General features: G+C 32.3%; 1 protein-coding gene across 4 annotated transcripts in view; it reads right to left on the bottom strand.

Moving 5' to 3' along the window:
- Positions 1–27,399, bottom strand: part of VPS13C (vacuolar protein sorting 13 homolog C) — a 163,929-nt gene that overhangs the window by 125,734 nt on the left and 10,796 nt on the right. For 2 of the 4 annotated variants that reach the window (XM_069483234.1, XM_069483250.1), the window contains exons 2-11: positions 25,412–25,455; positions 23,070–23,112; positions 19,156–19,251; positions 17,645–17,746; positions 12,302–12,364; positions 7,644–7,709; positions 7,254–7,363; positions 3,725–3,784; positions 1,470–1,529; positions 554–634 (exon numbers count right to left, since the gene is read on the bottom strand). In XM_069483234.1, coding sequence (XP_069339335.1) covers positions 554–634; positions 1,470–1,529; positions 3,725–3,784; positions 7,254–7,363; positions 7,644–7,709; positions 12,302–12,364; positions 17,645–17,746; positions 19,156–19,251; positions 23,070–23,112; positions 25,412–25,455 — 725 coding nt within the window. The remainder of the gene's footprint in view (positions 1–553; positions 635–1,469; positions 1,530–3,724; positions 3,785–7,253; positions 7,364–7,643; positions 7,710–12,301; positions 12,365–17,644; positions 17,747–19,155; positions 19,252–23,069; positions 23,113–25,411; positions 25,456–27,399) is intronic. The other 2 variants (XM_069483243.1, XM_069483258.1) reach the window with 1 other exon arrangement.

The following is a 27,399-nucleotide window of genomic DNA, read 5'->3' as shown; positions in this document are numbered from 1 at the left end:
ATTTGTTACAGTATCTTAATGAGAAATTAAGAACTTTGAAATTAACCCCCTTCAGAAAATTCAATTGTTCTTCCTTTCTCTCCTAAGTAAATTACATGACTAAGATTAGTTTAGCATATAAAAGTTTTGAATTTGAATACTCCACTATTCAAGAAATCATCACCACAATGCCTAAAACATTTGCCAAGGATATATGCTTTATACTGCAAAGTTATCTTTCTTTATAATACTCTTAAAGTAATCAGTTGCATATGAAATACCACAACATAACAAAAATGCCATCAAAATGAGAGTGTAAAAAAACATAAATGCAGTTTTAACTTAATACTATTGGTTTTCATGTCACTAACTAGTGAATGATTACACAGAGATCTTCAAAAACAAAACTGCTTTTTTGAAGACACACAGTAGATGCCAAAGAATATTTTCCACACTTTTGATTTAGTGACACAGAAGTTAAACAAATGACTGATATCTGTCCTCATTAAGGATCTCTTATATTCAACAAATTTAGGGAGTGTAGTTAGCTCTTACAGGTATAAATTGAAATTACCAAAATCTGTTCCCTTGATCCCTGGTAAGACATGCTGCAGTTTACATTCCAGTAGGCACTAAGACTATCAAGCTGCATAAGCTATAAAAGAAAAATGAAAGAGGTCAAGCAACTAATACATTGAAGTTATGAATCAATATTAAAATATTATTCTCAAATTCATTACTCTAAAATTACCCAACTGCAATCCTGAACTTCTAAAAGACATAAAATAATACAAAAATGGTGGGAAAATATATTCATGTTATTCATAGATTTTATTAAGTCTAGCATACGCTAAATTGTGCTTTTGAGAACACTATTTCCAAGAGATTCATTCATTCAATTATCAAATATTTATTGAGAATTTTTTAACAGACCCTATAAATGTTTTGCTGAATATGAAAGACATGATCCCTCCAGCAGATATGAGAAAGACTGTTTCCAGAAGAGAACGATAGGAGAGGAGTCTACAATCAACAAGGTGGGGGAAGCCACATGCTAAACATCCCTCTTGGAGATACAAAGTGTTTACTAGCGTATTTAAAGTATTGTGAAGTCCTATAGTTTAAAACAAAATGAAACATACCATTTAATTATGTGTAGCATAGTACTTTAATCAGTAATCTCACTCGACCAGAGAATATTTCTTCTACAACATTTAAAAATATCTCAATTACCTAATGCTTCATAAAATATCACTTGGGAAATAATTTTATCCAGTTTCTTCCTTTGATAGATGAAGAGCCTAAACCTCAGAATAGGGAAGTGATTATAGAAGGTCGCATAGTATCAATAAATAGCAAAGCCAAAACTAGACCTTAGACTTTTAACTCATGTTCCAATAGCACATTCTGCTCCATCAAGGTTTCTCCAAGAAAACACATTAAGTATTTGTACCTAGGAAACTAACAAGAAATTTTTATTCTAATAATACCTTGTATATAATTTTTTCTGCTTCATTTAATATGCATGGAGTCCAGTGTTTGTTTGCAGTCTAAAAGAAAAAAGAAAATAACTGAAATGCAGTATATATGTAATAAAATAGTGCTCTTATGTTTGTAAACTATAACAAAATAAATTACGAAGAAAATACATCTAGCTAATGTTAGCTAATGTCAGCTGTTTCTTCACATATGAAATGGCAAAACCAAAGGAACAATGAAAACAGAATTGAGGAGGTCCTAATTTAACCGAGTTCATTCATTCAGAAAATAATTATTGGGTTAATATATGTATGAGCTGTGGAAAGAATTGGGTATGAATGAAAACAAAGAGCCAGCCTACACTACTGAGGAGGGTGCACTTTATTAAAAAAAAATCAAACAAAATAATTATCGTAAAATAGGAAGAAAACCAGGAGAGAATGAAAATCACTGCACAGACCATGTTTTTAAAAGGACAGAGTGGTCAGCAATGCCACATGCTAAACTTATTTAGCAGCCAGGGCATTACTGATGAACTTGTTACGAACAGTTTCAGTGCAGTGAGTCAAGTCACAGTACAACAGGTAAGGAGCCAGTAACATGGGTAAGATGAGATCCAGATCAGAGGTGGGAAGATTACTTTAGATTTAAGTGAGATTTTAATTGGAAAAATGGAAGAAAGGAATGGTATGGAAAAAAAAGATACAGATTTATGGTTACTGTCGCTATAATAGCCACAGTAGTAGTTGAATCAGGAAATAACTGAGCCAGACAATATGCTAAGTGTTTTACACGAAGTATCTCATTTAATCATTATAAAACCACTAAACAGGAAGTATGATACTATTATATTAGTGAATGAACTCAGTTTAGATAGAAGGAGATTAACATGGTAACCAGTATAATAATACATTACAGGTCTTTGATAAAATATAATGGGAAACATAAAAGAGGTAAATTCTAAGAGAAAATTTTTAAAAAATGAGAAAGACAAGGTAACACATTACATAAATACTAACACCTGAGTAGAATCACCAGGCAGACAAGGCAACAACAGTAATACAAGCAAATAAAACAGTACAAAGAGTCTGAACAAAGGATCAAACAAGAGCAAATGCCAAAAAAGCTACATATTTTATATACTAGTACGCTTGTTATCAGACTATAGGAGATACATGACTATTTTGTATTTTCTATTTTGTCTGCTAGAAGCTCAAAGTTATATACTGCATTCCCTTATGATGACTATTGTTAGTCTAAGTTTTCTGGAACAATTCCCTCTGCCCTTCAGAACAGATTCTGGTCTCTTTAATGTATTACTGTACACTTTTTTATTGAAAGCTACTTCAAATTCATTTTGGAAAACAGGTAGAAGATAAACAGTATATTAAACACTAGTTTCCTTGACTCTCTGTTTCTGCAGCTCTTTTTCTTTATTGTTTCTGCTCTGTTCTTCAACTTGATGTATATCTCTACTTCCCTATATGCACATGTCATTCTCAACCCTTCCACACAACCATGTCCTTCTTTCTCTTTCTCTGCCAGTCTGCCTCCCTTCCATTTTTCTTCCTCTTCTTTCTCTACTGAGGACCTCTCTGTAACTAATCATAAGGCAAGCCTGTACCTGGTATGATTTATGGCTCATTGTCCTTAACTTTCAAGTATATGTGAACCACATCTTTTTCTCTACAGAAAAACCTAATTTACCTATTTTTCTCACATATTGTATGCACCCAAACATGTTGCCTACCACTGAGTTCTCCCTATTAGGGAAAAAAAAATGTCCAGCCTGTATAAACACAACTCTCTACCCTTAAAGAGAAAAACAAACTGTATTATAAAATACTTAATCAAAATGAATTACTTTACATACATCCCAGTGTAACACACACAAACACACACACACACACACACGTATAAGCTACTTAGAAAATTCATCTACCTGTACCAAGGACGATTATATGACTCTACAGAAATTTATCTTCCCTTTCTCTCCCCACTTTTAAGATATCACTTTTATTTCTTTTTAATTGCTTGCTAATGGTATTTTGATATTTGTTACATGGAAGGACAAATCAAAATAATTAGAAAATGTAATAATGGCATCACTAAAAATGTTAAACTTCTAGAAAAGCTGTAGCAAGATAATACATAAAAAAATGTAATAGTGACAGTTGATTTTAGGCAGTTCACCTAAAATCAATTTTAAAGTGACTTCAGAATACTTTACAGGTTCCACAGAAATTTTAAATTAGGCTAACATTACCAATAGACTAAGTTCTCCCAGTGTGACACCAAATGATAGAGGCCGCTTTGGATCAGTGACCTACCAAAGAAGAAAAGGTGACGTTAAAATATACTGATGGTGAAGGTGGGATCCACACCCTACCCTTTATAATACACAGCAGAGAGAAATGTACTTACAAGTAAGTCACACAACCCAGTTCAATTTGTGGAAAAGAAAGGGGAGGAAGGCTGGGATTATCTACTTTTTGAAGGCATAACACTTCTATGACACTTATATGATACTTTCCCAGTGGAATTCTTTTCCTACTAGAAGACAACTCACTATGACTAAATGGACTTGTCTCTAGATAGTTAAAAAGGGACAGTCTTTTTATGTGTATTATTAAGGATGTTCTTCATAGATAAATTTAAAAAGGTGTTACAGAAAACACTGTCACTAAATCATTTTTAAAACATTTAAGGTCTTCACACTTGGAAATGTGAACTATTTCTTTAAGTCTTTAATTTTCTTGACACCTCAAAAATACTTTGTTAGGAAAACCTAAATTTCCATAATCTCTTCACCCAAAATCTGCCAATGTTATATTAATATTATTGTTCTATTTCTGATCTTCAATACCTAAGTTATACACAGTGCTTAAACTATACCACAATGTGCCCAGGGTCATTGTTTCAGACATCTTAAAGGTGTTCAGAAGTCATATAGAATTGTTTGGTCCTGACAGAAACTAGGGAATTAGGGAAATGGGAAAAGTATAACATTCTAAACCCTCCAACTCGCACAGAGTTTAGTCACATGGACCCTTCTCAAATAGGAAAAAATGCAGACTCTGGTATAGCTGAAAAGCACAACTAGCTTTATGAGCCTCGTTTTAATTAATTTTAATTAATATCAGATACATAATGAGTTGTGGAAAAACATTTTCCTTTGTTTCCATGATCATCTTTTTATACCTACACACAACTAGCTCAAAATAACTTGTACTTATTTCAGAAGAAACTTTCACTAGTTTAAATACAACTTGTCAGTTGCTAATGCACTTCCTACAAACTACTGCCATTAACCAATGAGCATGTTTATGATAAATTATATTTTCCCTACAGCCATTTCTTACACTATATTTCTCATTATCTTCCTATTAATATATACAATAATTAAGGTAATTACATTGAAAGAAGCATAATTTAAGAATCCTTTGCACTTAATTTTCTTTTAGATTATTTTCTTTTGTCTCTGACACCAATTTAAATGTGATTGATGTTATTTATCCCTCTTCTGTGTACCTATGTATTTGTTTTTATAAAGGGAGAGAAATAATGTACCTGTCTAATTGTATTTGCTCAGTTAAAATTTAGTTTAAGTTCAAACTGAGGTTCTTATTCAATAACATACCATTACTTTTTGTTATTGTTTTTTATAATTTTATTTTTAATTGAAAAATAATTGTATATATTTATGGAATACAATATGATGTTTTAATACATATATACACTGTGGAATGATCAAATCTGGCTAATTAATATATCCCTCATCATTTCTTTGTGGTAAGACATTTAAAATCCACTCTTCTAGCAATTTTGAAATATACAATATATTATTATTAACCATAGGTACCATGCTATGAAATAGATCACCAGAACTTATTCCTCCTGACCACAAAGTGAAACTTTGTACCCTTTGGCCACAATCTTCTCCTTCCTTCCGCCCCTGGTAACCACCATTTTACTCTCTACTTCTGTGAGTTCAACTTCTTAGATTCTACATAAATGAGATCATTCAGTATTTGTCTCTCTGTGCCTGGCTTATTTCACTCCACGTAATGTCCTCTAGTTTCATCTGTATTTTCGTAAATGACAGAATTGCTTTCTTTTTATGGTTGAATAGTATTCCATTGTTTGTATATCCCACATTTTCTTTATCCATTGATGGGCACTTCAGCTGTTTCCATATCTTGGCTATTGAGAATAATACAGCAATGAACATGAGAGTGCAGATAATCTCTTCAGCATACTGATTTCTAACTAATAATAAAATAGAACAATTATAACAATATGCCAGCATCACTACTCTTCCACTTTGTGGCCATTATTAAGTACAGTAAGGATGACTTGACCACAAGCACTGCGATACCACAGCAGTCAATCTGATAACTGATCTGATTACTCAGATGGCTACTAAGGCTACTGAGTTGACTAACGGCATACATCATGTGGATACAATGGACAAAGGGTGACTCATGTCCCACGTGGAACAGAGCAGGATGGCAGGAAATTTCATCATGCTACTCAGAATATCTCATAATTTAAAACTTATCTGTTATTTATTAATATTTCTGGAATTTTCCATTTAATATTTTCAGGCTGAGGTTGACCGTGGGTAACTAACTTGCTAACCACAGAAAGCAAAACTACAGATAAGGGGTGACTACTGTTCCTAGACATAGGATTGCTGGATCACATGGTAATTATATTTTTAGTTTTTCGAGAAAACTCCAAAATGGCTGTAGCAATTTACATTCCCACCAACAGTACATAAGGGTTCCCTTTTCTCTACATAATTTTAACAATAATTCTTTCGCTTCCATGATGTATTGAATACATTTTATTTTCTTAAGTTTGTTACAAACAAGGACATTTATGAATTAGGTTTTATAAGACATTTATTTATTAACAAATTTAATTTTAATGACTCCATAAAGCTAAGAGATAAAGTAGGTATAAGATAGAGATGGTAGTATTTTTTGAAAAGCCACAAATGTCTTACTGAATATCAAGTTACACAAAAAATTTACCAAGAAAGGAAAATAAATTCTATACATGTCAGTATTGCTTTAATTCAATTCAAACTTAAAGCAAATAAAAAACAAAAAAGAACATAAATTCATTTTTAGAAGAGATAGAATAACACTTTCAATTTCCCCAGTAAATGAAAAAAGTTAAGGTTTCTTACATGTTTCAAACTTTTAAACAAAGCAATGCATATTAACTTCAAAATATTTTTTACATTTTAATTAAGATTAAACAGTTAAATTTAAACTGTTAGTCATGAGTGAAATTTGGTTTCTAAATACATTGTTGCACATGTATGTGAGCAGCTGTGGGTGGTGAATCCAACTCAGTGAAATGCAAAGAGAACGGGACTACAGTCAAGTGGCGAGGGTTTTAGTTCCCTTTTGGCTATTATTACCATTAGTCATTTCATCACCTTTTGGAACTACTGCTTTTCTCAGTAAAAAGCAAAACTTAGTCCCTTATGAGTCTTAACATATGAAACAAAATTCAAAAAAAATAGAGGACAACCCAAAAATCTCTTACATTAGGATCAGCAAGGAGCACATGGAGGTTTAATGGTACATTTACATATTAATATTTAAATGCCCAATAAAACTAGCCTGACACAGGAAAGAAAATATGGTAGTGTACTCCTCAGGAAAAAAATCAATCTTGGATTTAAAGATGGGTACAGATAATCCATATATAGATAAATCAAGAATATTATAAAATACATATTTAATTACTAACTTAAACCAAGTAAACAAGTTACTTACATTATCTTCATATTTAATGTGAATATCTGTGATTTTTACTTGTACATTTTTTATTACTTGAGTTGCCAATTTTTCCAAAAATGTATCCTTTTTGGCTTCTTTTGGTTTATCTATAAAAAAAATTGAAAAATATAAGCTCAAGAGTTGAAATTCTCACATATCTCATAAGTAATAACCAAAGGATAGCTAAGGTACTACTCAATAGAAATTATAGCCTATTCTAGTGTCTTTGTTTTATTTCAGATTTAGTTTAGATTTTAATATGCATTTCCAACTTAAAACTTATTTTTGAAGTTATACTATAATCTAACATTCATTTTACCTTCCAAGACAGAAATCAAGTGGCAATGTGTATAAACAACACATGGCATAAAAACTACTTTTACCTACCTTTTGAGCGATCAAGACCTTTAAAATGTTTCTTAAAATGTTTTTTGTGCTTTTTACGTTTACGTCCTTCTCAGTGGAAGCATTTTAGTGAGAAAAGGATAAAATTCAAGTTAGCAGACAAGAGGACAGAAAAGAAAATAAGAGAATTCTTCCTGACAGCAAATTTTGGTACAACTCCCCTTACCTTATTCTAAACTGACCTACTATTTCAATACAAACACAAATTCACAAACCTTCTTTAGTAAAGAATAACCTTTGGTAATCTAGAAAATAACTTAGTAGGCACAATTATACTAAAATTGGAAAAATATCCATTTCTCAATGCCCTTTGTAATATTAATGACTTTACAATACAAACATTCAGTTTAATTTCAATGCTGCCAAAATACTGGAGATGTAACAATGACAGATTATAAAACTTTCAGAGAAAGGTTTTGATAAATGTATGGTACGAACATAGGAACACAAATGAAATGAAAGGGTAGATTGCTGACAGATGACTTCCTTTGGATGATATGCCTCACAAGCAAATTATTTAATAACTGAAGGATATAAGAAATGTAAAAAGAGTATACCATGTACATGGAACTATATGCTGGGTTAGCTTAGTAATTCCTTTAAAACCTCATCCTCTTATTTGACACTGCCTCACCACATTTTGGTCTAACACCTGTCCTATGCAACTTACAAATCTTCATAAGCAACTGCCTACAAGGCATCACGTCTAGTCTAAACTCCTGAGGCAGTCTAACAGCCTCAAGTCTCCATCCTCACCTCCTACTACAGGTCCTTCTACACTGCTACCAGATTGATGTCTTCTAAAATTCTAATCACAGCCTGTTAATCGGCTGCTCAAAATTATTCAAAGATTCTCTGCAGCCTGCCCATTAAAATAAAAATGAGTTTGCATGACACAGAAGGTCCTTTTATGATCTGACCCCTATCTCCCTGTCCTGTTCTATCTCCTACCACTCATCCTTGCACTGGATACTACAGAAACACTATTGATACTTTCAAAAAGAAACCATACCTTCTAATGCCTAATGCCTCTAACACATGTCATTCCCTGAATTTGGGTTGCCCTCCCTGAAGTTCTTCATCAGGCAAACTCCTAGGGGCTTCTAAATCTCAGGTCCAGCACTACTTCCAGTATGAAGCCTTCCTTCAATAGGAAGGCCTCTAAGCAGCTCCAGGGCCTATATCTTACATAGAATTCCATTTAACAGTGACTATACTGTTTTTGAAGTGTTTGCATAATTATCTTGCCATCAGGCAGGAGGCTTCATTAGGGCAGACATTATCCTAATATCTGGGTGCAAAGCACACAGTACTTATCTGTTCAAATAATTCAAAAAACCCACATGTGAACATTATAGCACAATATATAAACTCAATGTAATATATGAGAGAATATATGTGAAAGATAGCTTGAAATTTTTAATTTGTTCTTCCTTGATAGTTCAAAGCAAATTGTCCTGCCACTAAAAAAATTAAGAACCAAATCTTGGATTACAAGAATAAAACCCTGTGTTTCAAGAAGAAAATATTTAATAAACATACAGCAGAATGCAGATAGTGCTATTACCAGTATTTCTTGCCACAATGATGGTCCCTGACTGTTCGTTCATAAATTAAACATACAGAAAAAGAATGGATCCTCAGAGAAATACCATTTGAAACAAGTAAGAAAGCCAGACTAACCCTAAAAACCATTCCACTCAGATTCAATAGCTTTCAGAGACAGAAGTTCAGCTGTCTGGGTTTAGAGTCTCTTCTTACCTAATCAATTATCTTTCTGGTTTCACATTTGTTCTAGCCCCATGTTCTGTCTTTGATCTCAGTGTTAGATGCACCATGTTTAAACCTCTCTAAACAGTTTCAACTCTAATCTGAGTGCTGCATAGTTCTTTAGAGAAAGATTATAATTAATTCAATGAATAAATTCATGATTCTCAATTATACTTTAAAAGTGGTTCTCAAACATTTTGGACTCAGGACCCTTTTAACACACTTAAAACTTAAAGTCTAAACACCTTTTTATGTGTGTGGGTTATAACTATTTAAAATTTACCATGCTGGAAATCAAAACTGAAAAAATTTTAAAGCATTAATTTATTTAAAAATAATAAACCATTATATAACAGATAACATACAGTTATGAAAAATAACTATATTTTCCAAACAAAACATTGTAGTGAGAAGAGCAGCATGTTTTACTTCATTACAAATCTCTTTAACATCTGACTTAGTAAAAAGACAGTTGGATTAGTGTATCTGCTTCTGCCTTCAATCTGTTGAGATAGTCTGTTTTAATTGAAATATATGATAAAAATATGATCTCACTATAGATATGTAATTGGAAAAAGGAGGTGCATTTTCATGGTCTTTTCATTTAATTATGGATACTACATGCAAACTCAACAAGTGGAAGTTTTTTAAAGGTAATTGCATTGTGGACTCTCAAACCCTATCACCAAATTTTTCATCCAAATTAAAATCAATGGTCCACCTTGTACTTTAAGTGGACCTTTTACATATGTATGCATTGATAATATGGAAATATTACTTTACTGAATTAGAAAAATCTTCCAAATGTTGAGTCTTTTCATTATTTAGTATCAAGAGTCACATTTATTAAGAACACAAACCAATCTCATCAGAAAAGTCTTAAAGTATACTACTGGGAAGCCGTGAAGCTCAAGGTGATAAGTACAAGTTTTCCAAAATTCTGATTTTTGTTCAGAAGCTCAACTTTTATCACTGGCAACAAATATTGCAAGTTGTTTTTTTACTTGAAGTAAACTCTTGTTTGTTTTGTTGAAATATCTACCAAACACTCAAATTTGAATAATGATAGTCTGTCAGTCATTCTTCAAAGTAAAAACAGTATTCCACAAAAAAAAAGCAACTAGTTCAGCTCACGACTCAGACAACTGCATAAATACTTTTCCTTTAGACAGTCGCTCTACTTCAGTAAGCATAAATGCTTTATGCATACATCCTCTTTTGTTGCACAAAATATTAAAGAGGTATGTGCTCAAAAATTGAAGTTTATTAAGATAAAGAATTTCCTACTTCATCAAGGAAGTTCTTATGTAAAACTGGCACTTTTTTTTTTTTTTTTACTGTGAATGCATGGTAATGAAGAATACAATGACTACCAGTACAGTTTGGTATCACTGCCTCGAATCATGCTAAGGAAGTCAGCAAAGCAATTTTACACATCAATGCTCTTGCACCAGCAATGCAAATGTCAACATAGTGAAAAATCAATAATGCCTTAGTATGATTATGAAAATAGTTTTGACTTTTTGACAATCACTGCTGTAGAATAAAAAAAGAAACTAACATCAAAAGAGGAACGAATATACACTCAGAAATTGAAAAGAGGAAATAATCATGATGCACACATGAAGTCTTAGCCAAATGAATGAAGATGTCATCAACAAAATTATTCTCAATTCAGAAACATCAGCATTCTAGACCTCATTTTTAATCCAGGCTAATGCACGTAAAAAAAAAAAAAAAAAAAAAAAACCTGAATCAATTAAGGATTGTCTTTATCATGACTATTATAGTTTGCTATTTTTTAACAATGTTGCCCAGACTACAGAAAGCTGGTTCAATTATAACCTACAAAATTGGACAGTGAAACATGAATATCTTCATGCTATCTTTTACATTAAACAAAGTAACTGTAAGAAAAATTAACACAGTTAGTCAGCCACACTTACTAAAGGAATGTATTTGATAGAAGGAAAACTGCTTTCAGGGTAATTTCACTTAATGCTGTGAAAGCTGCCATGCAAATTCTTCTATTTGTCATAAAGACCCAACATATTAAAGAAATTTTTCACTACAGAGGTAATTCTTACATGAGGTTTACTGTTTATATTTTGAGGCACAGACTTATAATTTAATCAAAACAAATTGTAAGTGTGGTTCAGTTTATTCCTGAAGTGTTATATAAAGTTTAATAAATCATTTAAAATATTAAAAAATATTACTTTAATACATTTTGTGGATTTCCTAATATATAAAAGAATCCTATTGTAAATCCTCAAGCAAACAGCCTTCAATTTGCCTTTTGTGAAGCTTCAAATTTCAATATGCTGTAAGGACAGTGGTCCAAAGGTGCTTCCAGAGCTACTACAAAAGTGAAACAAATCAAGGAGGATATGAGAAGCTCAGAAGAGCACCTCCCATCAAGGTTCTGAATAAAGTCTCACTCAAAAAAAAAAAAAGAAGGTTCCATTTTATTGCTTTTACAAATTTGAAGACACTGCTATAGGAGAAATTATTTAACTAAGAACCTACTGTACTATAGAACTAAAGTTAAAAAGGCAGTCTGAATTTGAAACTTATCAGTAGATCAAATTCTAAGCTTTATAAGGGCAGAGTGAATTGTGTTTGTTTACTTCATGAACACCAGCATCCAGCATAGTGCTTGCCACAAGAAGACCCTCAAATATTTAATAAATGAATAAATGAATACAGAAATGGGGAAAAGGAAATGATGGTAATAGGAAAAAACACAAATTACATTTCCATATTTTCTAAAAGGATAGCACATCATCAAATGGACTCCACTAAAAGCACAAGTATGGATAAGAATATAATTCTTATATAGTTGAATACAATTAACCATGCATACCCACCAGGCTTGATGTCCTTGTAAACAAAGTTTTCCAAGCCATATATGAACTCCCCTGAATGTGCGCCTGCATCCGCATGGCAGCAGTAACCAAAATGCAAAGCATTTAAAAGATACCTTTAATTTCACATGTAAAATATGCCTAAACTTAATTTTAAAGAATTAGAAATCATGTAACAGGACAATTGAAATTTTGTGACATCAAACCATTTATTTCTAAGAAAATCGAAATAGTGATGCCATTTTCATTCTTTCAACATGTACACTTAACTTTCACAATATTAAAACAAAAATTCTAGATTAAAAGTTTAGTAATTAATCATTTCAAATTAAATGAGGCAGGCAAATATCAATTATGGGTAATATCTCACTGAAATCTTTGACAAATTTTCAAACGGCAAAAATCTGCTATTTTCGTTCTCTTTTTGCCTACCACTTTGCCCATTTTTAGAATGAAATATTACTGTGATATTTGACACTAATTTTATTTTATTTTTATTTAGCTTATTTGTTTACTTATTTATTTAGAAAGGGTCTCACTCTGTTGCTCAGGCTAGAGTGCAGTGGTGTCATCATAGCCGACTGAAACTTCAAATTCCTGGGCTCAAGCGATGCTCCTGCCTCAGTCTCCCTATTAACTGTGACTACAAGCACACGCCACCATGCCTGGCTAATTTTTTTTTTTTTTTTTTTTTTTGGTAGAGACACGAACTTACTATGTTGCTCAGCCTGGTCTCAAACTTCTGGCCTCAAGCGATCCTCCCACCTTGGCTTCCCAAAGTGGTAGGATTATAGGCGTGAGCCACCATGCCCAGCCAGACACTAACTTTAGAGTCAGCTGAAACAACCTCTTCTTACTTAAGTGTGATCTGTTCCCTTTAGATACACTGTCCGAGTCCTTTATAGCCACTCTTGCTAATGCTGGCCAGATGGCATCAACTTCCATTTTCCCCCCAAATCCAGCCTATCCTAGACAACACTGCAAGTTTAACCTCCCTAAATCACAGCTCTGTCATGTCACTCCTTAGATTTTTTAAAGAAAGACTCCCCCACTGGCTACAAATTAATGTTCACTATTGCACAAGGTTAAGAATATAAGATCTAGAGCTAGACTGAGTTCAAATTTTAGCTCTACCATTTTCTAGCTGTGTGACCTAGAACAAGTTATTAACTTTCAGCTTCCTCAATTGTAAAATGGTAACAATAATAGCATCTGTATCATATGGTAGTGACTATTAAGTGAGTTAATTCATATAAAGCATTTTGAAGAATGACTGGCAAATAGTAAATGCTCAATAAATGTCAGCTGCTATCATTGTCATTATTAGCAACATCATTAGGGCATTCAGACCTCTTAAAATTGACCTAAACTTAGCATTCCAACCTTACAATCAACTGTACTGCATCAAACTCCCAAATTGTTAGTTATTCCCCAAAGATGCTCTATACTTTTCCTTTTACTTTCCCCTCTATCTGTCCTGTACTGTTTCCTCTATCTAGAATGCCCTCTCTCCATTCTGCATATCCATCCTTTAGACCCAGCTCAAGAATACACCCTCAGAGTGTCTTCTTCCCTGATCTCTTTGACTGAACGTGACGTATGAATTCTGAACTCCTATAACACTCTATCTTTATCTCTTTTACAGGACTCAACACTTTCTCTTGCTCAAAATTATGCAAATGTCGTATTTGCCCAATTAAAATGTAAGGTGTTTGACAGCAGGGTCCAGGGATTTTTCTATTTTTTGTTTTTCCAACAATGTGTAGAGCAGACTAGGATCAGACTTTTCAAAAGTACCTCGAAGCTAGAAGATAATGTCTTCAAAATTCTAATTTTCAACCTAGCATTCTATCCTCAGACAAACCAAACAAGTGTAGAAGTAAAACACAAAGACATTCAGCCTTGAAAGAATTTTGAAAATTATATCCAGTGCATCCTTTCTTTAAAAGTTTCTACATGTGCTCCAGCAAAACAAAGGAGTAAACTAAGAAAAAAGAAAAAAAAAAAAAAAAAAAAACAGGCAAGGGATCCAGGAAAACAGTGAATTAAACATAGAAGAGCAATGAAGACCAGTCCCAAGGTAACAACCATGTAGCAGGCCTAAAAAATAACCAGTTCAAAGGGAGAAGTCCAAAAGAAAATGGAATATGTAAAGAGTATCAATAGGTGGGTTTAGGCAATTGGAAAATAACATCAATACTTACATAACAGACAGATTTCATGTGGCATGTGAAAAGAATTAAAGGTAAGTTTACATAGAAGACTAAGCAAATAAAAAAAGAAGCATTTACAAATTCAAGGAAAACAAAAGCTTGTTTAAGAAAGGAAATATAATCATAGTACATTATTTGACCTTTGCAGTAAACAATAATTATATTATCATAGTAATATAAATATTGACAATTGGCCAAAAATTATTATTTTATATATCCATATTATGATTTAGGGTGAAAGGTGATACTAAGAGAGGTAAACTCCTTGTCTACCATAACAGGAAGTTCTAGATAATGCCTTATGTTAATAAATTAGATAATGACAAAATATTAATATTGACAAAAATATGGTTCCCTCTAAGGAATGGGTCAGAAAAGTAGCAAAGGGTGGAAGAGGAGACTGCCGTTTCTCATGTATTTTTGACAAAACTATTAAGTGTGTATATATATATACAACTTTGCTAAAGTCAAATTTTAAATACAGAATCTAGCATTTGGAAATCTTTTGGCCCTACTAGGAATTTACTTTCTCCCTTTACTGTGTGATAGCCCTTGCCAGAAAAATAAACTCTCTCCAATGAAATAAAAGGAGAAAAATATCACAAAGTTTATTTTTACAGTTAAGCAAATTCTCTAGAAATATACTCAAAGTTATATTCAATTTCCTTTTTTTCCCCACAATAGTGGAAAATACTCTTTTATCAAATGAAACTAATTAAGTAAAAATAGGGGTTTTTTGATATCAGCATGAAGATTTTGTTTTCATTTTTATCATCTGCTGCTCACACCATTGAATCACCTTCTCTCCTTACCCTCTGAGTTCCTATTCAAGTACAATGGTGCTTTCATGCTTTTAAAATCAAGAAATAAGTGGAAAAATAATAAGTCTGAAAATAAATTAATAACTATTAATTAATAATGGTAAAATGTCAAAGATCTAAAGGCCAGCATTGTCTTTCATCATTCCCAAGTATAGTATTATATGAAGATGTGACTCATATCCATAGAAACTAGAAAATATATGTAGTCAAGATACTTAAATATATTTCTTCATAGTTAAGGAAAAATAATCTCTTTCAACATATTTTCCAATTCCTGAATTCATCTCTTTTATCCTCAGAACATTTCTCGACAATTCTAACATGGTATGTTACAATTGGGTTTCATTTTCTGATTTTTAATTCTATCCCAACATAACCAAAATTTTACTGTCCAAGAAGCTATAATGTAATTATTATAGATTACATAAATCTAATGGTTCAATTTACACAAAATTAATATCATAGATATATACCCTCCATAGATCAACCCAATAATCCAGAATAGTCTTTTATCAGTTTCTGAAGAAGCACTGAAGACCCAGGAGACAAAATTTCATAGGCACTCAGTACAAAATGTATGCATAGCAGGTTATCATTTTGCCAATTAAACTGTCAATTACTAAAACAGACGAGGCTATACCATAACTTTTCCTACACATGACTGAAAACACTGAAATATTTTTTAACAATCCCAAGTTATTTCCATCTAAAAAAAAAAAAAGGACAAGTTTGGGGTTTATTTATCAAAAGAACCCATAATTATATACATTACAAATTATAAATGTATAATTATGTATCAATAAATCTAAGTATATGTCAATATACCTATTGATGAATTTATTACATATTATGTTAATAAAATATACTAAATCTGAACAGTTTCATGAAAGAAATGAAACTCTAGTGCTCTCCAACTTCCTCTTCATCTTTATAATACTATTTCTACAAACACTAATTAACCAAAACAGAATATAAAGAAAAAAAATCACACTTGAATTGTCATAAAACCATTCTCAGCTTGCTTTATTTGGCACACAAAACTAATGAAAACAAAGAAAACTGTTTTCCTAAAAGTACAGACATTTAAGCTTCAGCAGAAAGACAAAATATGCTTAAGTATGAAGAAAAAGGGAAAAAAGTATAGGCTTAGAAAAAAAATTCTTCCATTATGGTAACTTCTATTTTAAGTAGTTTTGTAATTTTTTGTAAAAGAATTAATAGTTCTCCATAAGGAAAAAATACTTGGGCCAGGCACAGTGGCTCATGCCTGCAGTCCTCGCTACTTAAGAAGCTGAGGCAAGAGGATTGCTTAAGCCCACGAGTTTGAGGTTGCAGTGAACTATGATGATGCCACTGCACCCTGGCCTGGGCAACAGAACAAGACCCTGTCTCTTAAAAGGAAAAAAAAAAACAGAAACAAAAAAACTTGGGGCAAGAATTAGAATCACTAATTAAAAACTTTACTGAGAAAATATTTTTAAGACAGATTTCTCATTGATTCTATCAAATGTCAGTAGCCTAAGCTATGAAAAGAAATCTTGTTATAAAGATAATTTATGCCATTTCTAACCCAATACTTGCTTTATCATTTAAGAAAGAATATATTCCTTCATCATAAAAATATACACACGTGCCACTAAATGACACAAAAATGTAAAATGCTAATAATTCTTATTATTAATTGAGTCCCTCAACTCATCACTCTATAGAATATTCTTTTTCACCTTATCCTTATTCTTGCTCTATATACAAATCAAAACAGTCATCAGATTTATTTTTAGATAGATACAAAAATTAAAATTTAAGGCAAGATGTTACAATGTTGAAACCTGAAAAATCAAGTGTTTAAAAATATCCTATATGTTAAGAAGAGAGATAGCTAGGACTAGAATTACAGCAGCATTTCCTCTAAACATCATTTCACTATAGTAATATGCTTAACCTCATTATTTTGCAAGAACACAGGTAAAAACGCAAACAAAGAAACTACTAACATTTGGCCAAAACAAACAGCCCTGTAAAAACTCATAAAATTTGAAAAGTCTCCTAAAGTAGCACAATAAAAATGACTGGTTAAGAAAAAATGGGACAATCAAATTGGCAGTGAGATAAAACAATTACAGAAAAAAAGGCAATTACTTTTTCCTACATATGAGTCATTAAAATATTTAGTCAATATTCTGAGATTTTTTTAAAAAGATTCTTTGGAACAACAGCTTATACAGGCTCATGAAATCATACTCTTTAAAGGACATTAAATACATCTAAAATATAGTTATCTAAGTCTTATCTGAAACATAAACTTACTGTACCTTTTTCTGCTGCTTTTTGAAGGGCTTCTTCAATTCGAGATAGCTCTTTCTGTTTAATATCCTGCAAGGATTTTTCTTCTTTTTCAGCATCATATTTAATACCTAAAAATATTTAGTTAATCCACACAAAAGAAATGGAATTAGTAAACAAACAAATGGGAAAGTTCAGCCTCATTATAAATGTGTGTAATGTTAAGTCATAAGTCATTTTTTGTAATACAAAAATACTATTGCATTCTTCGGATTAGTTTTACAAAAAGTTTAAACACATATGACTCCTATTTACTTATAAAATTTGTATCAAAAACAAAGAAGGGAGGGTAAGCAATCATAGAGAGAAAGGAAGATAGGAAAAAGGGAAAGAGGAGAAGAGGGTGAGTAGATGGGTAAGAGGGAGGAGCAGAGAGAAGCAGAAAATACACCAGAATATTGCCAGTTATCTCTGAGTGGTAAAATTTTGAGTAACTACAAAAAAAATTAATATCTAATATTAATACCACATGGTATCACTGTAGATTGATAAAAAGATTTTCAGAAAGTAATTCAGTAATATTGTATCAACAATTATAAAATATATACACACTTTTTATTTAGTAATCTCATTTCTGATAATGTATCTTAAGGAAACAACACAAAAGAATAAAACAGACCTATAAGAAGGAAGTATTTATAGTATTTACTATAACAGCAAAAATGAGTAGGTAGCCAGCCCACAATAGAGTAGGTAGCCAGCCCACAACAGAGTTTCATACGGCCTTTCAAAATCTACTGTCACCATGAAAACTGTGAAACATATAAAAATGTATATATTAAGTGAAAAGGCCAGATCAGTGTTGTATATATAAGATGATCATTGTTACTTAAAATCAAGTATGTATATGGTAAAAACTGGAAAGCAAAATGCAAACATAAAAATTATATTTATATTATGGTTGAGAAATGATTAAGTAATTTTTCCCTAAAACATCAAACTTTTCTTAACATTACATTGTTTTTAACTGAAAAAATTAATAACTAACGACACTGAACATCACTACATTAAAACAGTCACTAAAATACTATAATTCCTAGAGAAAAAATTGCCTATTCTACATACATTTTTGAGAGGATATTCACTCAAAATCAGAAGCAACAAAATCGGGGAAAAAATTTCCAATTCTGAAATCTGTAGATTAACACATCAGTATGTTTTCAAAACATATTTTGTTTCATTCCTCATTAGTAAATGTGCCTAATGCATCTCAATTCAACAGGCAGCCTTCGTTGCAAAATAATTACTCATGAAGAAAAGAGTAAATTTTTTAAATGGTTAAATTTATTCTTTTCAACAATAACGTAACAGTATCTTATATACAAATATGATAAAATGTAGGTATTTATATGCATATATGTATATGATTAGTTTACTTAAATTATCTTCTGTCTTACAAAATATATTAAAATGCTTAACCCAGGTAACAATTTAGTTTCATTGTGACGTTACTAAATGGTCATAACCTAAAACAACATACTTGCTCCAGGGACAACAAGCAGGTATAATCCCTCTAAGGTCGCAACAACTGCTTCTCCATAAAGGTTTTTCCAAGGAATCTTCAGAGTTAACTTATCTAAAGAAACATAATTTCAATTGTAAATTATATTAATTTCTCACTTACTAGTAAGAGAAAAAGTATAACAAAACTCTTCATGCATACAGTATGTGTATCACTCAGGAAAAAGAAAAAAACTCCAACACTAAAGTTTACAAAGATCTTTTCCATATAATATTACTATTAGAAGTGAATATTCACCTTGTGCTTTATATTTTCCAAACTTTTGGATAACTATTATCTCATTTAATATTCCAGAACTACAAGATGGATGAGGCAGCTATTATTTCAATTTTGAAAACAAGGAAACTCAGTCCCAGAGAGGTTAAATTAATTACTTAAGTCCACCCAGGTCATCAGTGAGAGTGCTGGAACCAGACGCAATGCATGACAACTGTTAATAATCTTAATATTGCACATAATGTTCTATCTAAATCTCTACAAATCAACTGTAAAATAATATCTGCACATGATACCAGGAATTGAAGGAGCAACACCGAGAAGTGTCCCTAAGGAATAGAACTTTGACAGGATGCCAAATCGCTACGACTGGAAGAGGACAGCTCTAAAGGCAAGGTATACTCTTTTATGAATAGTATTATGAGTTACAGGCAACTGAGACCAGTTATATTCCAAATACCTACTTATAAATCACTTGAAAGGCAGTAAACATTTTCTCTGTTGCAAACAATTGCATTAATGTCAGGTCCTTTAGAGATAAGACCACAAAAACTTTCATTCATAACACAGATGAACTCTAGCCCTAATATTACTAACCCAAGTTTGGGGTTTTATGGGGAAAAGGTTGTACAGGGCAATAGAGAAAAGACAAAAAAGGCACGCTTTCAGCTAAGTTTTGAAATGGACAAAATCTGTCTTTGATGTCTTTCCATATTTATTTTCTTATCCTTTCCCAATCTTTAGTACTCCCTCTTTCCTGGTCTCCAAGCAGCTAATGCCCCAATTTGCCCTCAACAGTACTACAGCAATTCTATCCAAACCTTTCCTACCTCTAAAGTTTTCCATGTTGCAAAATAAAATATCTTCTGTCATAATTTGAAAAAATAATGACACTATAAAAACTACAGTTCTCTCAGAACTGCTGGTCAAGACTTAGGAGAAAAGAGTCTGATTCAACTAAGCCATGCTAGAATGTGAATGATTAAGTCACTTACTCAACCAAAATCATTGGCAATTTTTTTTTTTTTTTTTTTGAGACAGAATCTCACTCTGTTGCCCGGGCTAGAGTGCCGCGGCATCAGCCTAGCTCACAGCAACCTCAAACTCCCGGGCTCAAGCGATCCTTTTGCCTCAGCCTCCGGAGTAGCTAGGACCACAGGCATGCACCACCATGCCCGGCTAATTTTTTCTATATATTTTTAGTTGTCCAGCTAATTTCTTTCTATTTTTAGTAGAGATGGGGTCTCGCTCTTGCTCAGGCTGGTCTCGAACTCCTGAGCTCAAACCATCCATCTGCCTCGGCCTCCCAGAGTGCTAGGATTACAGGCATGTGCCACCGTGCCCCGCCAATCATTGGCATTTTTAAATGAAGATGCTCAAAGTTCAAAGTTCAAACAGTATAACACACTGAAGAGGAAATAAAATAATGCAATGTAAGGGAGGATATTCTGGGTCACCTGGATGGCTACACAGGCAAGCCAGTTTTACCTAGGAATCTATTCCCGGGTTAAAATAACAAGTTATTTCTCCATTTAAATATTCATTCCTCTTCAGCTTATAAACTGGCTGAGTTTCTTAAATGGCTCCCTTGTCAGGGAAGCCTAGAGGTAATACCAGTTATACTTTTGGGCAATTTCTAAGTCTGGTGATTTTATAGTGAGTACCACCTATATTTAGATGGGTACTGTTATATTTGTAATTATCTCATAATCTCCTAACAAAATTTATTTGATTGCCTTCTTGGTGCACATAAGACTGAAAAAGTGGAAAATGCCTTTTTAACTAGCATACCAAAAAGGTATTATCTGTTCCCTAAACTTTTCCTTCTCTCCATTTATCCTAACTCATTATTCCCTCCATCTCTCAAAAAGGTCCTGGAATTCAGTTAGTTATATGACTGTTTCTTTTTAGAGATCAGGAAATTTTTTAAAAATTTTATGTAAAAGGATAACCCAGGGGCACCCACAAATATATCTAGCTCTTAAAAAACCAAATCATGTTTTAGCTTACTTAGCCACACTGACTCTACAGGTTAAGTATAATGTTTTTTAGGTGTTTTGTTTTGTCTTGAGAGATGGGGTCTCACTATGTTGTCCAGATTGGACTTGAACACCTGGGCTCAACTAATCCTCCTACCTCAGTCTCCTGAATAGCTAGGACTGCAGGTATACACCACTAGGTATAATATTTTAACCTAAGCAGAAATTTAATAACTAATATAAATGCTCCATAAGCCAAAAAAGGGAGAAATATTAAAAAATATGCTTTGCATCCTTATATGTAAAAGGTCTCTTGTAACTCAATGAGTAACCCTAAAGGATATTAATCCTTATGATACATTAAAAGCAAAAAGAACAAATTCTGAATCATTAGAAAACCTCCTCCAAAACAAAAATCTATTTGTAAGAATATAATAAACGATGCAAAATTTCTTGTCAACTGTAACTCACTGAAAATGCTAGAAATGCAATTTCAATCTATGCCCTAATTTTAGATCTCTGTAACTTCTTAAGACAAAGATGTCATATTCAACCTCTGCCTCTCCCATAGCTACTTGCATAGTCTTGTACATAGCATATGTACATAAATATTTCAAAGGTAAAAGAATAAATGAATGACTACAACTTCTACACTCTAGGATTTCAATCAAGCATGCAGGGCCACAACTATACTTCTAGAGCACCACTAAACATCACCACCACATTCAGCATTATTTAACAAATATTAATAAAAATGATGGTACATGCCCTACAGATGTTTTCAATCTAAGGGAATATCTCCTGTTTCAAGAGACAAAAACATGAAAATGTTCTTTTATATTAAAAGGACACATATATGTGATATAAAATGAACCCAAACAAAATAGTCAAGATATTGCTAAGAGATGCTAGAGTAATGAAAGACAAGCCTTCCTAGAACACAGAATACTGACTGAAGACGAAAAATGAGGTACTCTAATTGCAGGATGATGGAGATGGGAGGATGTGGCATAGGTGAAAATTCTAAAATAAAAATAAGCCATGTAGGGTTTTAATTTATACTTTTTTTAAAAAAGTAAAAATCAGGTACATGGTCTAGATGGGAAGACTTTGTAAATAAAATTTTCTATTGAAAAATTTCTTCAACAAAGATATATGCTTACTTATAGATGGTCTTTAGTATAAGTGTTTAGCTGCAAAGAAAGAGACCATGTACTTACCAAAACATATCCTCTACCACACATTGCTGCATAATACATCAAGTGAAAACAGTTGAACAAAAACATAACGGAAATAAGCTACATTTAAAATTTATTTACTAGAGTGTGCAAATTATACTACTTTCACATATAAAGAAAAAGCACAAAATTTGGATATCAATTTTGAAAATGAAGATATTTTTATGCGGTAGAACCAAAGCCTAAAGAGCATAATTGTAGTTCAAATGTCCTTCCATTTTAGAGAGTAATTTTCTACCCTTTCCGCAAAAAAACTGAAGTATATATGTATTATATATTATATACATTAGGCTCAGAACTCTACAAGCTCTAATTAATGTGATTCAAAAAATCTCTCACACTTTTGGTCAAGCTAAAAAAGATTTTAGATTAAATAACACAAGCAAAATAAAAAACTAAAAGGACTAAGAATAATTCAAATGAAAACTGAAGTACTTACCAATTTGGCCAGCCTTGACTTTAAAAGGAACATCCAATTCGCACTTCAGAAGGAAGAAAAAATTTAAAGGACATCTTAAATTAAGCTCCCCCCAAATCACTTTTGTATCATCATTCAAATATACTCATCTCTAAGAAAAAACAAAAACCAAATTTTCTATATTTGAATAACTCATACAGAACACATTTTATGGCCAAAAAAAAAGAGTTTTATTACTTTTTTTTTTTTTTTTTTTGAGACAGGGTCTCACTCTGTTGCCTGAGCTAGAGGTACAGTGGCATCATCACAGGTCATTGCAACTGCAAACTCCTAGGCTCAAGTGATCCTCCCATCTCAGACTTCTGAGCAGCTAGGACTACAAGCAAGTGCCACCAAGCCCAGCTAATTTTTCTATTTTTTTAGAGACAAGGTCTTCTTGCTATGTTGCTCAGGCTGGAGTTTCATTAACTTAAACTTTGACTTTGAAGAAAGAATTCACAGAGAAGCAAAATTATAAGATAGGAAAAATAGAAAAAGTTTACAGTTAAAGAAAGTAATTGAATAAACTGGTTACTTATTTTAATAAATCAAATTGAACAGAAATTCAAATCAAATGAATTTAAACAGGTAGGCACTGCTTATCTGAAACACAAGAAGAAAAAGAATAGAATCCTTTAGGCTAAATTAGTTGAAAACTATAACAATTCTCTCTCAAATAAAATATTTAGTAAATGACTAAATAAAAATTTTAAAAGGTAGATTTCCAACATATTATTTACCAAATTAGCATTTCCTTTAGATAAGTATCAACAAATAATAAACTTTCACCTACCTAGATTCCAAACCACTAGAAAGTTCAGATAACTTTTTTATTCAGAATACTAAACAATAACTGACATTCATAATGATCACCTGAGTCTTCAAAATTATTAAAAATTAAACCAATCAGTACAGCCTTTGTATTAGATGTAATATATACTAATACTACCAAAATCTGACCACTGAAAGATAGTACTTTAGGTAACAATTAACTAAAATAGTCAATTTACCTGATCATCTGATTACTGGTGCACTCTAGGTAAATAGGAATTGAACAAAAAACTAATGGCTCTTCACAAAAAGTCGTTTTTGTACCAAAAAAAAAAAAAAAAATCACTGCCAATAAGAAAGCAGCTTTGTCCTCAGACAGAAAAGATAAATTCAAGGGAATTCATATTGTATAGGATACAAACTGTAAACTACACACTTCTAAAAATGCAGTCTCAAGTTCATTTTGATCCTCCTGAAATAATTTCCATACAAAATAAATGTAAAGAGTCTATATATATCACAGTAAAACCTGACCAATCTGGTTTAATTGGGAAAAGGAGGCTAGTGACTACTTTGAATTAAAAGAGAATTTAAATTACAAAGAATTTCATTGTATTTAATTACAACCAAAATTCAAATTATGCTAACACAGAGTTCAAACAACATTAGATATACATCCTGTCACCACAATTCTATTTCTATTTATTTTCTTATAAAATATTGTCATAGAGAAAAAACATTCATTCCAATCCCTGGCAACAGAATCATAAATTCTAAATTTATGTATAAAATTTTAAAAGTTATAGCATCCTATATAAAGAGAGGGAAAGAAAATTTAAATATTTTAAGCACCTACTATATGCCAGGCTCTACTTAATCATCTTATTCAAGCCAGAAAGACACAGATATATTATATTGTTTCATAATTAACTCTACGATGATCAACTGATGCTCAATGATATTAAGAAATAAGAAAACTGAAAAATTAAACAATAAACTCATTCTTAAGTGACTTCATAAACACAAATTTGGCCCAATAGGCTAAAATATAAACCTGATAGGGGTGAGGGGGAGAGCGTTGTTTCGCTTTTAGTTCAACAGTAAATAACACAAATTACTTTCTGGAGCTAGAGTCCAAAAAATTCTATGTTACCTCTTAATATTAGTATACTATTATTAGGCTAGACTGTCAATATATTTCCAAAAATACCATTATTCACTAGATAAATTGTTAAAAATCAATCCCTATTTACCTGAAAAATATGCAAAGATAATTCTGAAGGAAAATATTCCTGTAAAAAAAAAAGTCAACTACAAAGATATATACTCAAATTACATTAAGGAAAAACACTACAGTTTCCAAGGGGTACAATTTTAATCATTAGGGAAAAATAATTTCTAAATCTTTAATCTCAGATTTTCAAACAACAAATAGTTAAATAAGTAATCCTTCTTTGAGTGACTCAATCACTTTATCTGGTGCATGGTACCAGATGCCCAGTAAGCAAACTTACCAAATTAACTGAGTTATTAGTGTAGTTTAAAAAACTTACCAGGGCATTTTCTTTTATCTGTAGATTATCTAAAGCCACATTACCTTTAGAAAAAGAAAAAGAGGAAAAACATAACATTAATACGCCAATTAATATAACCTCTCATAACACAGGACCAAATAAAAATACTAAGAAACTGTGCTAAGTGCTAAGAACACGATGGCAAACAAAGCAGACTAAAAGAACTTAAAAGGTTACTGGCACAAAATAGTTGCCATATATAGACAAGAGTTATTAGTTGTAGCACACTTTAAGTTAGCCCAACATAAAAGAAACTACAAAACATTTGAAATGGCTAACATTTAAATAAAAAAATGAGAAAGAATTTGGACCTTTTGGACCGAAGAACTTTAAAGCCATACAAAACATTTGAAATGGCTAACATTTAAATAAAAAAATGAGAAAGAATTTGGACCTTTTGGACCGAAGAACTTTAAAGCCAAAGCAAGCAGCCATCATTTTGAATGATAAAGCCAAAAATCTCCAAAGGAGGACATAAAGAGATTACAAGGACAGATCAATTATCCTGTATTCCTTAATTATGGTGTCAATTAACATTTTTCTCTGGAAACCTGGTGTTAGTCTTTCACGACTGCAAACATTCTACCTTCTCAAAGATTAATATTTATGTTTCTAATATTCTTTAATTAGTCCAACCTTTCTTATAGTCATTCAGATGCTGTTATAAAAACTAAAGTCCTAAGGATGCTATTACCCTACTCAAATTTTATATGATAGTTAAGTATTTGTGCTCAGATAAAAACTTAAGCCAAAAGTTTGTATTTCACTTAAATTCCAAAGGTCAATAAACTACAGTTTCAACATTAAATACAGGCATAAATTACTATGACATATTTTCTTAATCACTCATAATATTTATTTATCCTGGATGATGCCAGCGCCCATTCTTCTAATTGAAGTATCACACTAATGGAAAAACAAGCACCACATGTACTCACTATCAAATTGGTAGTAACTGATCAACACTTAAGTGCACATATGCAAGTAGCATTCATCAGTGTATGGCAGGAAGGAGGGGGGGAGGAGGGAATGGGTAAATTCACACCTAAAAGGTGCGGTAAGCACTATCTGGGGATGGGCATGTTTGTAGCTATGACTCGGATGGTGCAAAGGCAATATATATAACCTCAACATATTGAGGTTACATAATATTTTGAAATAAATAAATTTTTTTTTTTTTTTTTTTTTTGAGACAGAGTCTCACTCTGTTGCCCAGGCTAGAGTGAGTACCGTGGCGTCAGCCTAGCTCACAGCAACCTCAAACTCCTGAGCTCAAGCGATCCTCCTGCCTCAGCCTCCCGAGTAGCTGGGACTACAGGCAGGAGCCACCATGCCCGGCTAATTTTTTCTATGTATATTTTTAGCTGTCCATATAATTTCTTTCTATTTTTAGTAGAGATGGGGTCTCGCTCTTGCTCAGGCTGGTCTCGCTCTTGCTCAGGCTGGTCTCGAACTCCTGAGCTCAAACGATCCGCCCAACTCGGCCTCCCAGAGTGCTAGGATTACAGGCGTGAGCCACCACACCCGGCCGAAATAAATAAATTTTTTAAATGAGAAAAAAATATACTATTGTATCTATACTATCCATTCATATATTTCAATCAAATAACTTTTTCTCCATGGTATCTCAGAGTAAATTAAAAAGTGTATTTAATTTGATTATGCCATTTTAGAGATCTGCTTTTCCCCAGATCTCAAATTTATTCAAATCTTTATTAAGTATCTACCATGCATTAGATGCTGGAAAGAGAAAGATTACTAGAACAATGACCCTGCTATTGAAGCACTCACAGTCTAGCCTAGTGGAAGAGACTAAATTTTGAAAATTTTAGAAATATTCTATTAGCAAGCCAACCAAAGACTACACAAGATGCAAAAGAGGAACCACCTAACTCTGCCTAGGTAGACCAAGAATACACATAGGTTTAGGCTGGAAGACTGAAGAAGTATTTACGAAGTAGATAAGA

The sequence above is a fragment of the Eulemur rufifrons genome, chromosome 2, assembly GCF_041146395.1.
Source record: "Eulemur rufifrons isolate Redbay chromosome 2, OSU_ERuf_1, whole genome shotgun sequence".
In the NCBI taxonomy this organism is placed as follows: Eukaryota; Metazoa; Chordata; class Mammalia; order Primates; family Lemuridae; genus Eulemur; species Eulemur rufifrons.
The sequence above is the reverse complement of the archived record's forward strand: the minus strand, read 5'-3'. Positions and strand labels throughout refer to the sequence as shown.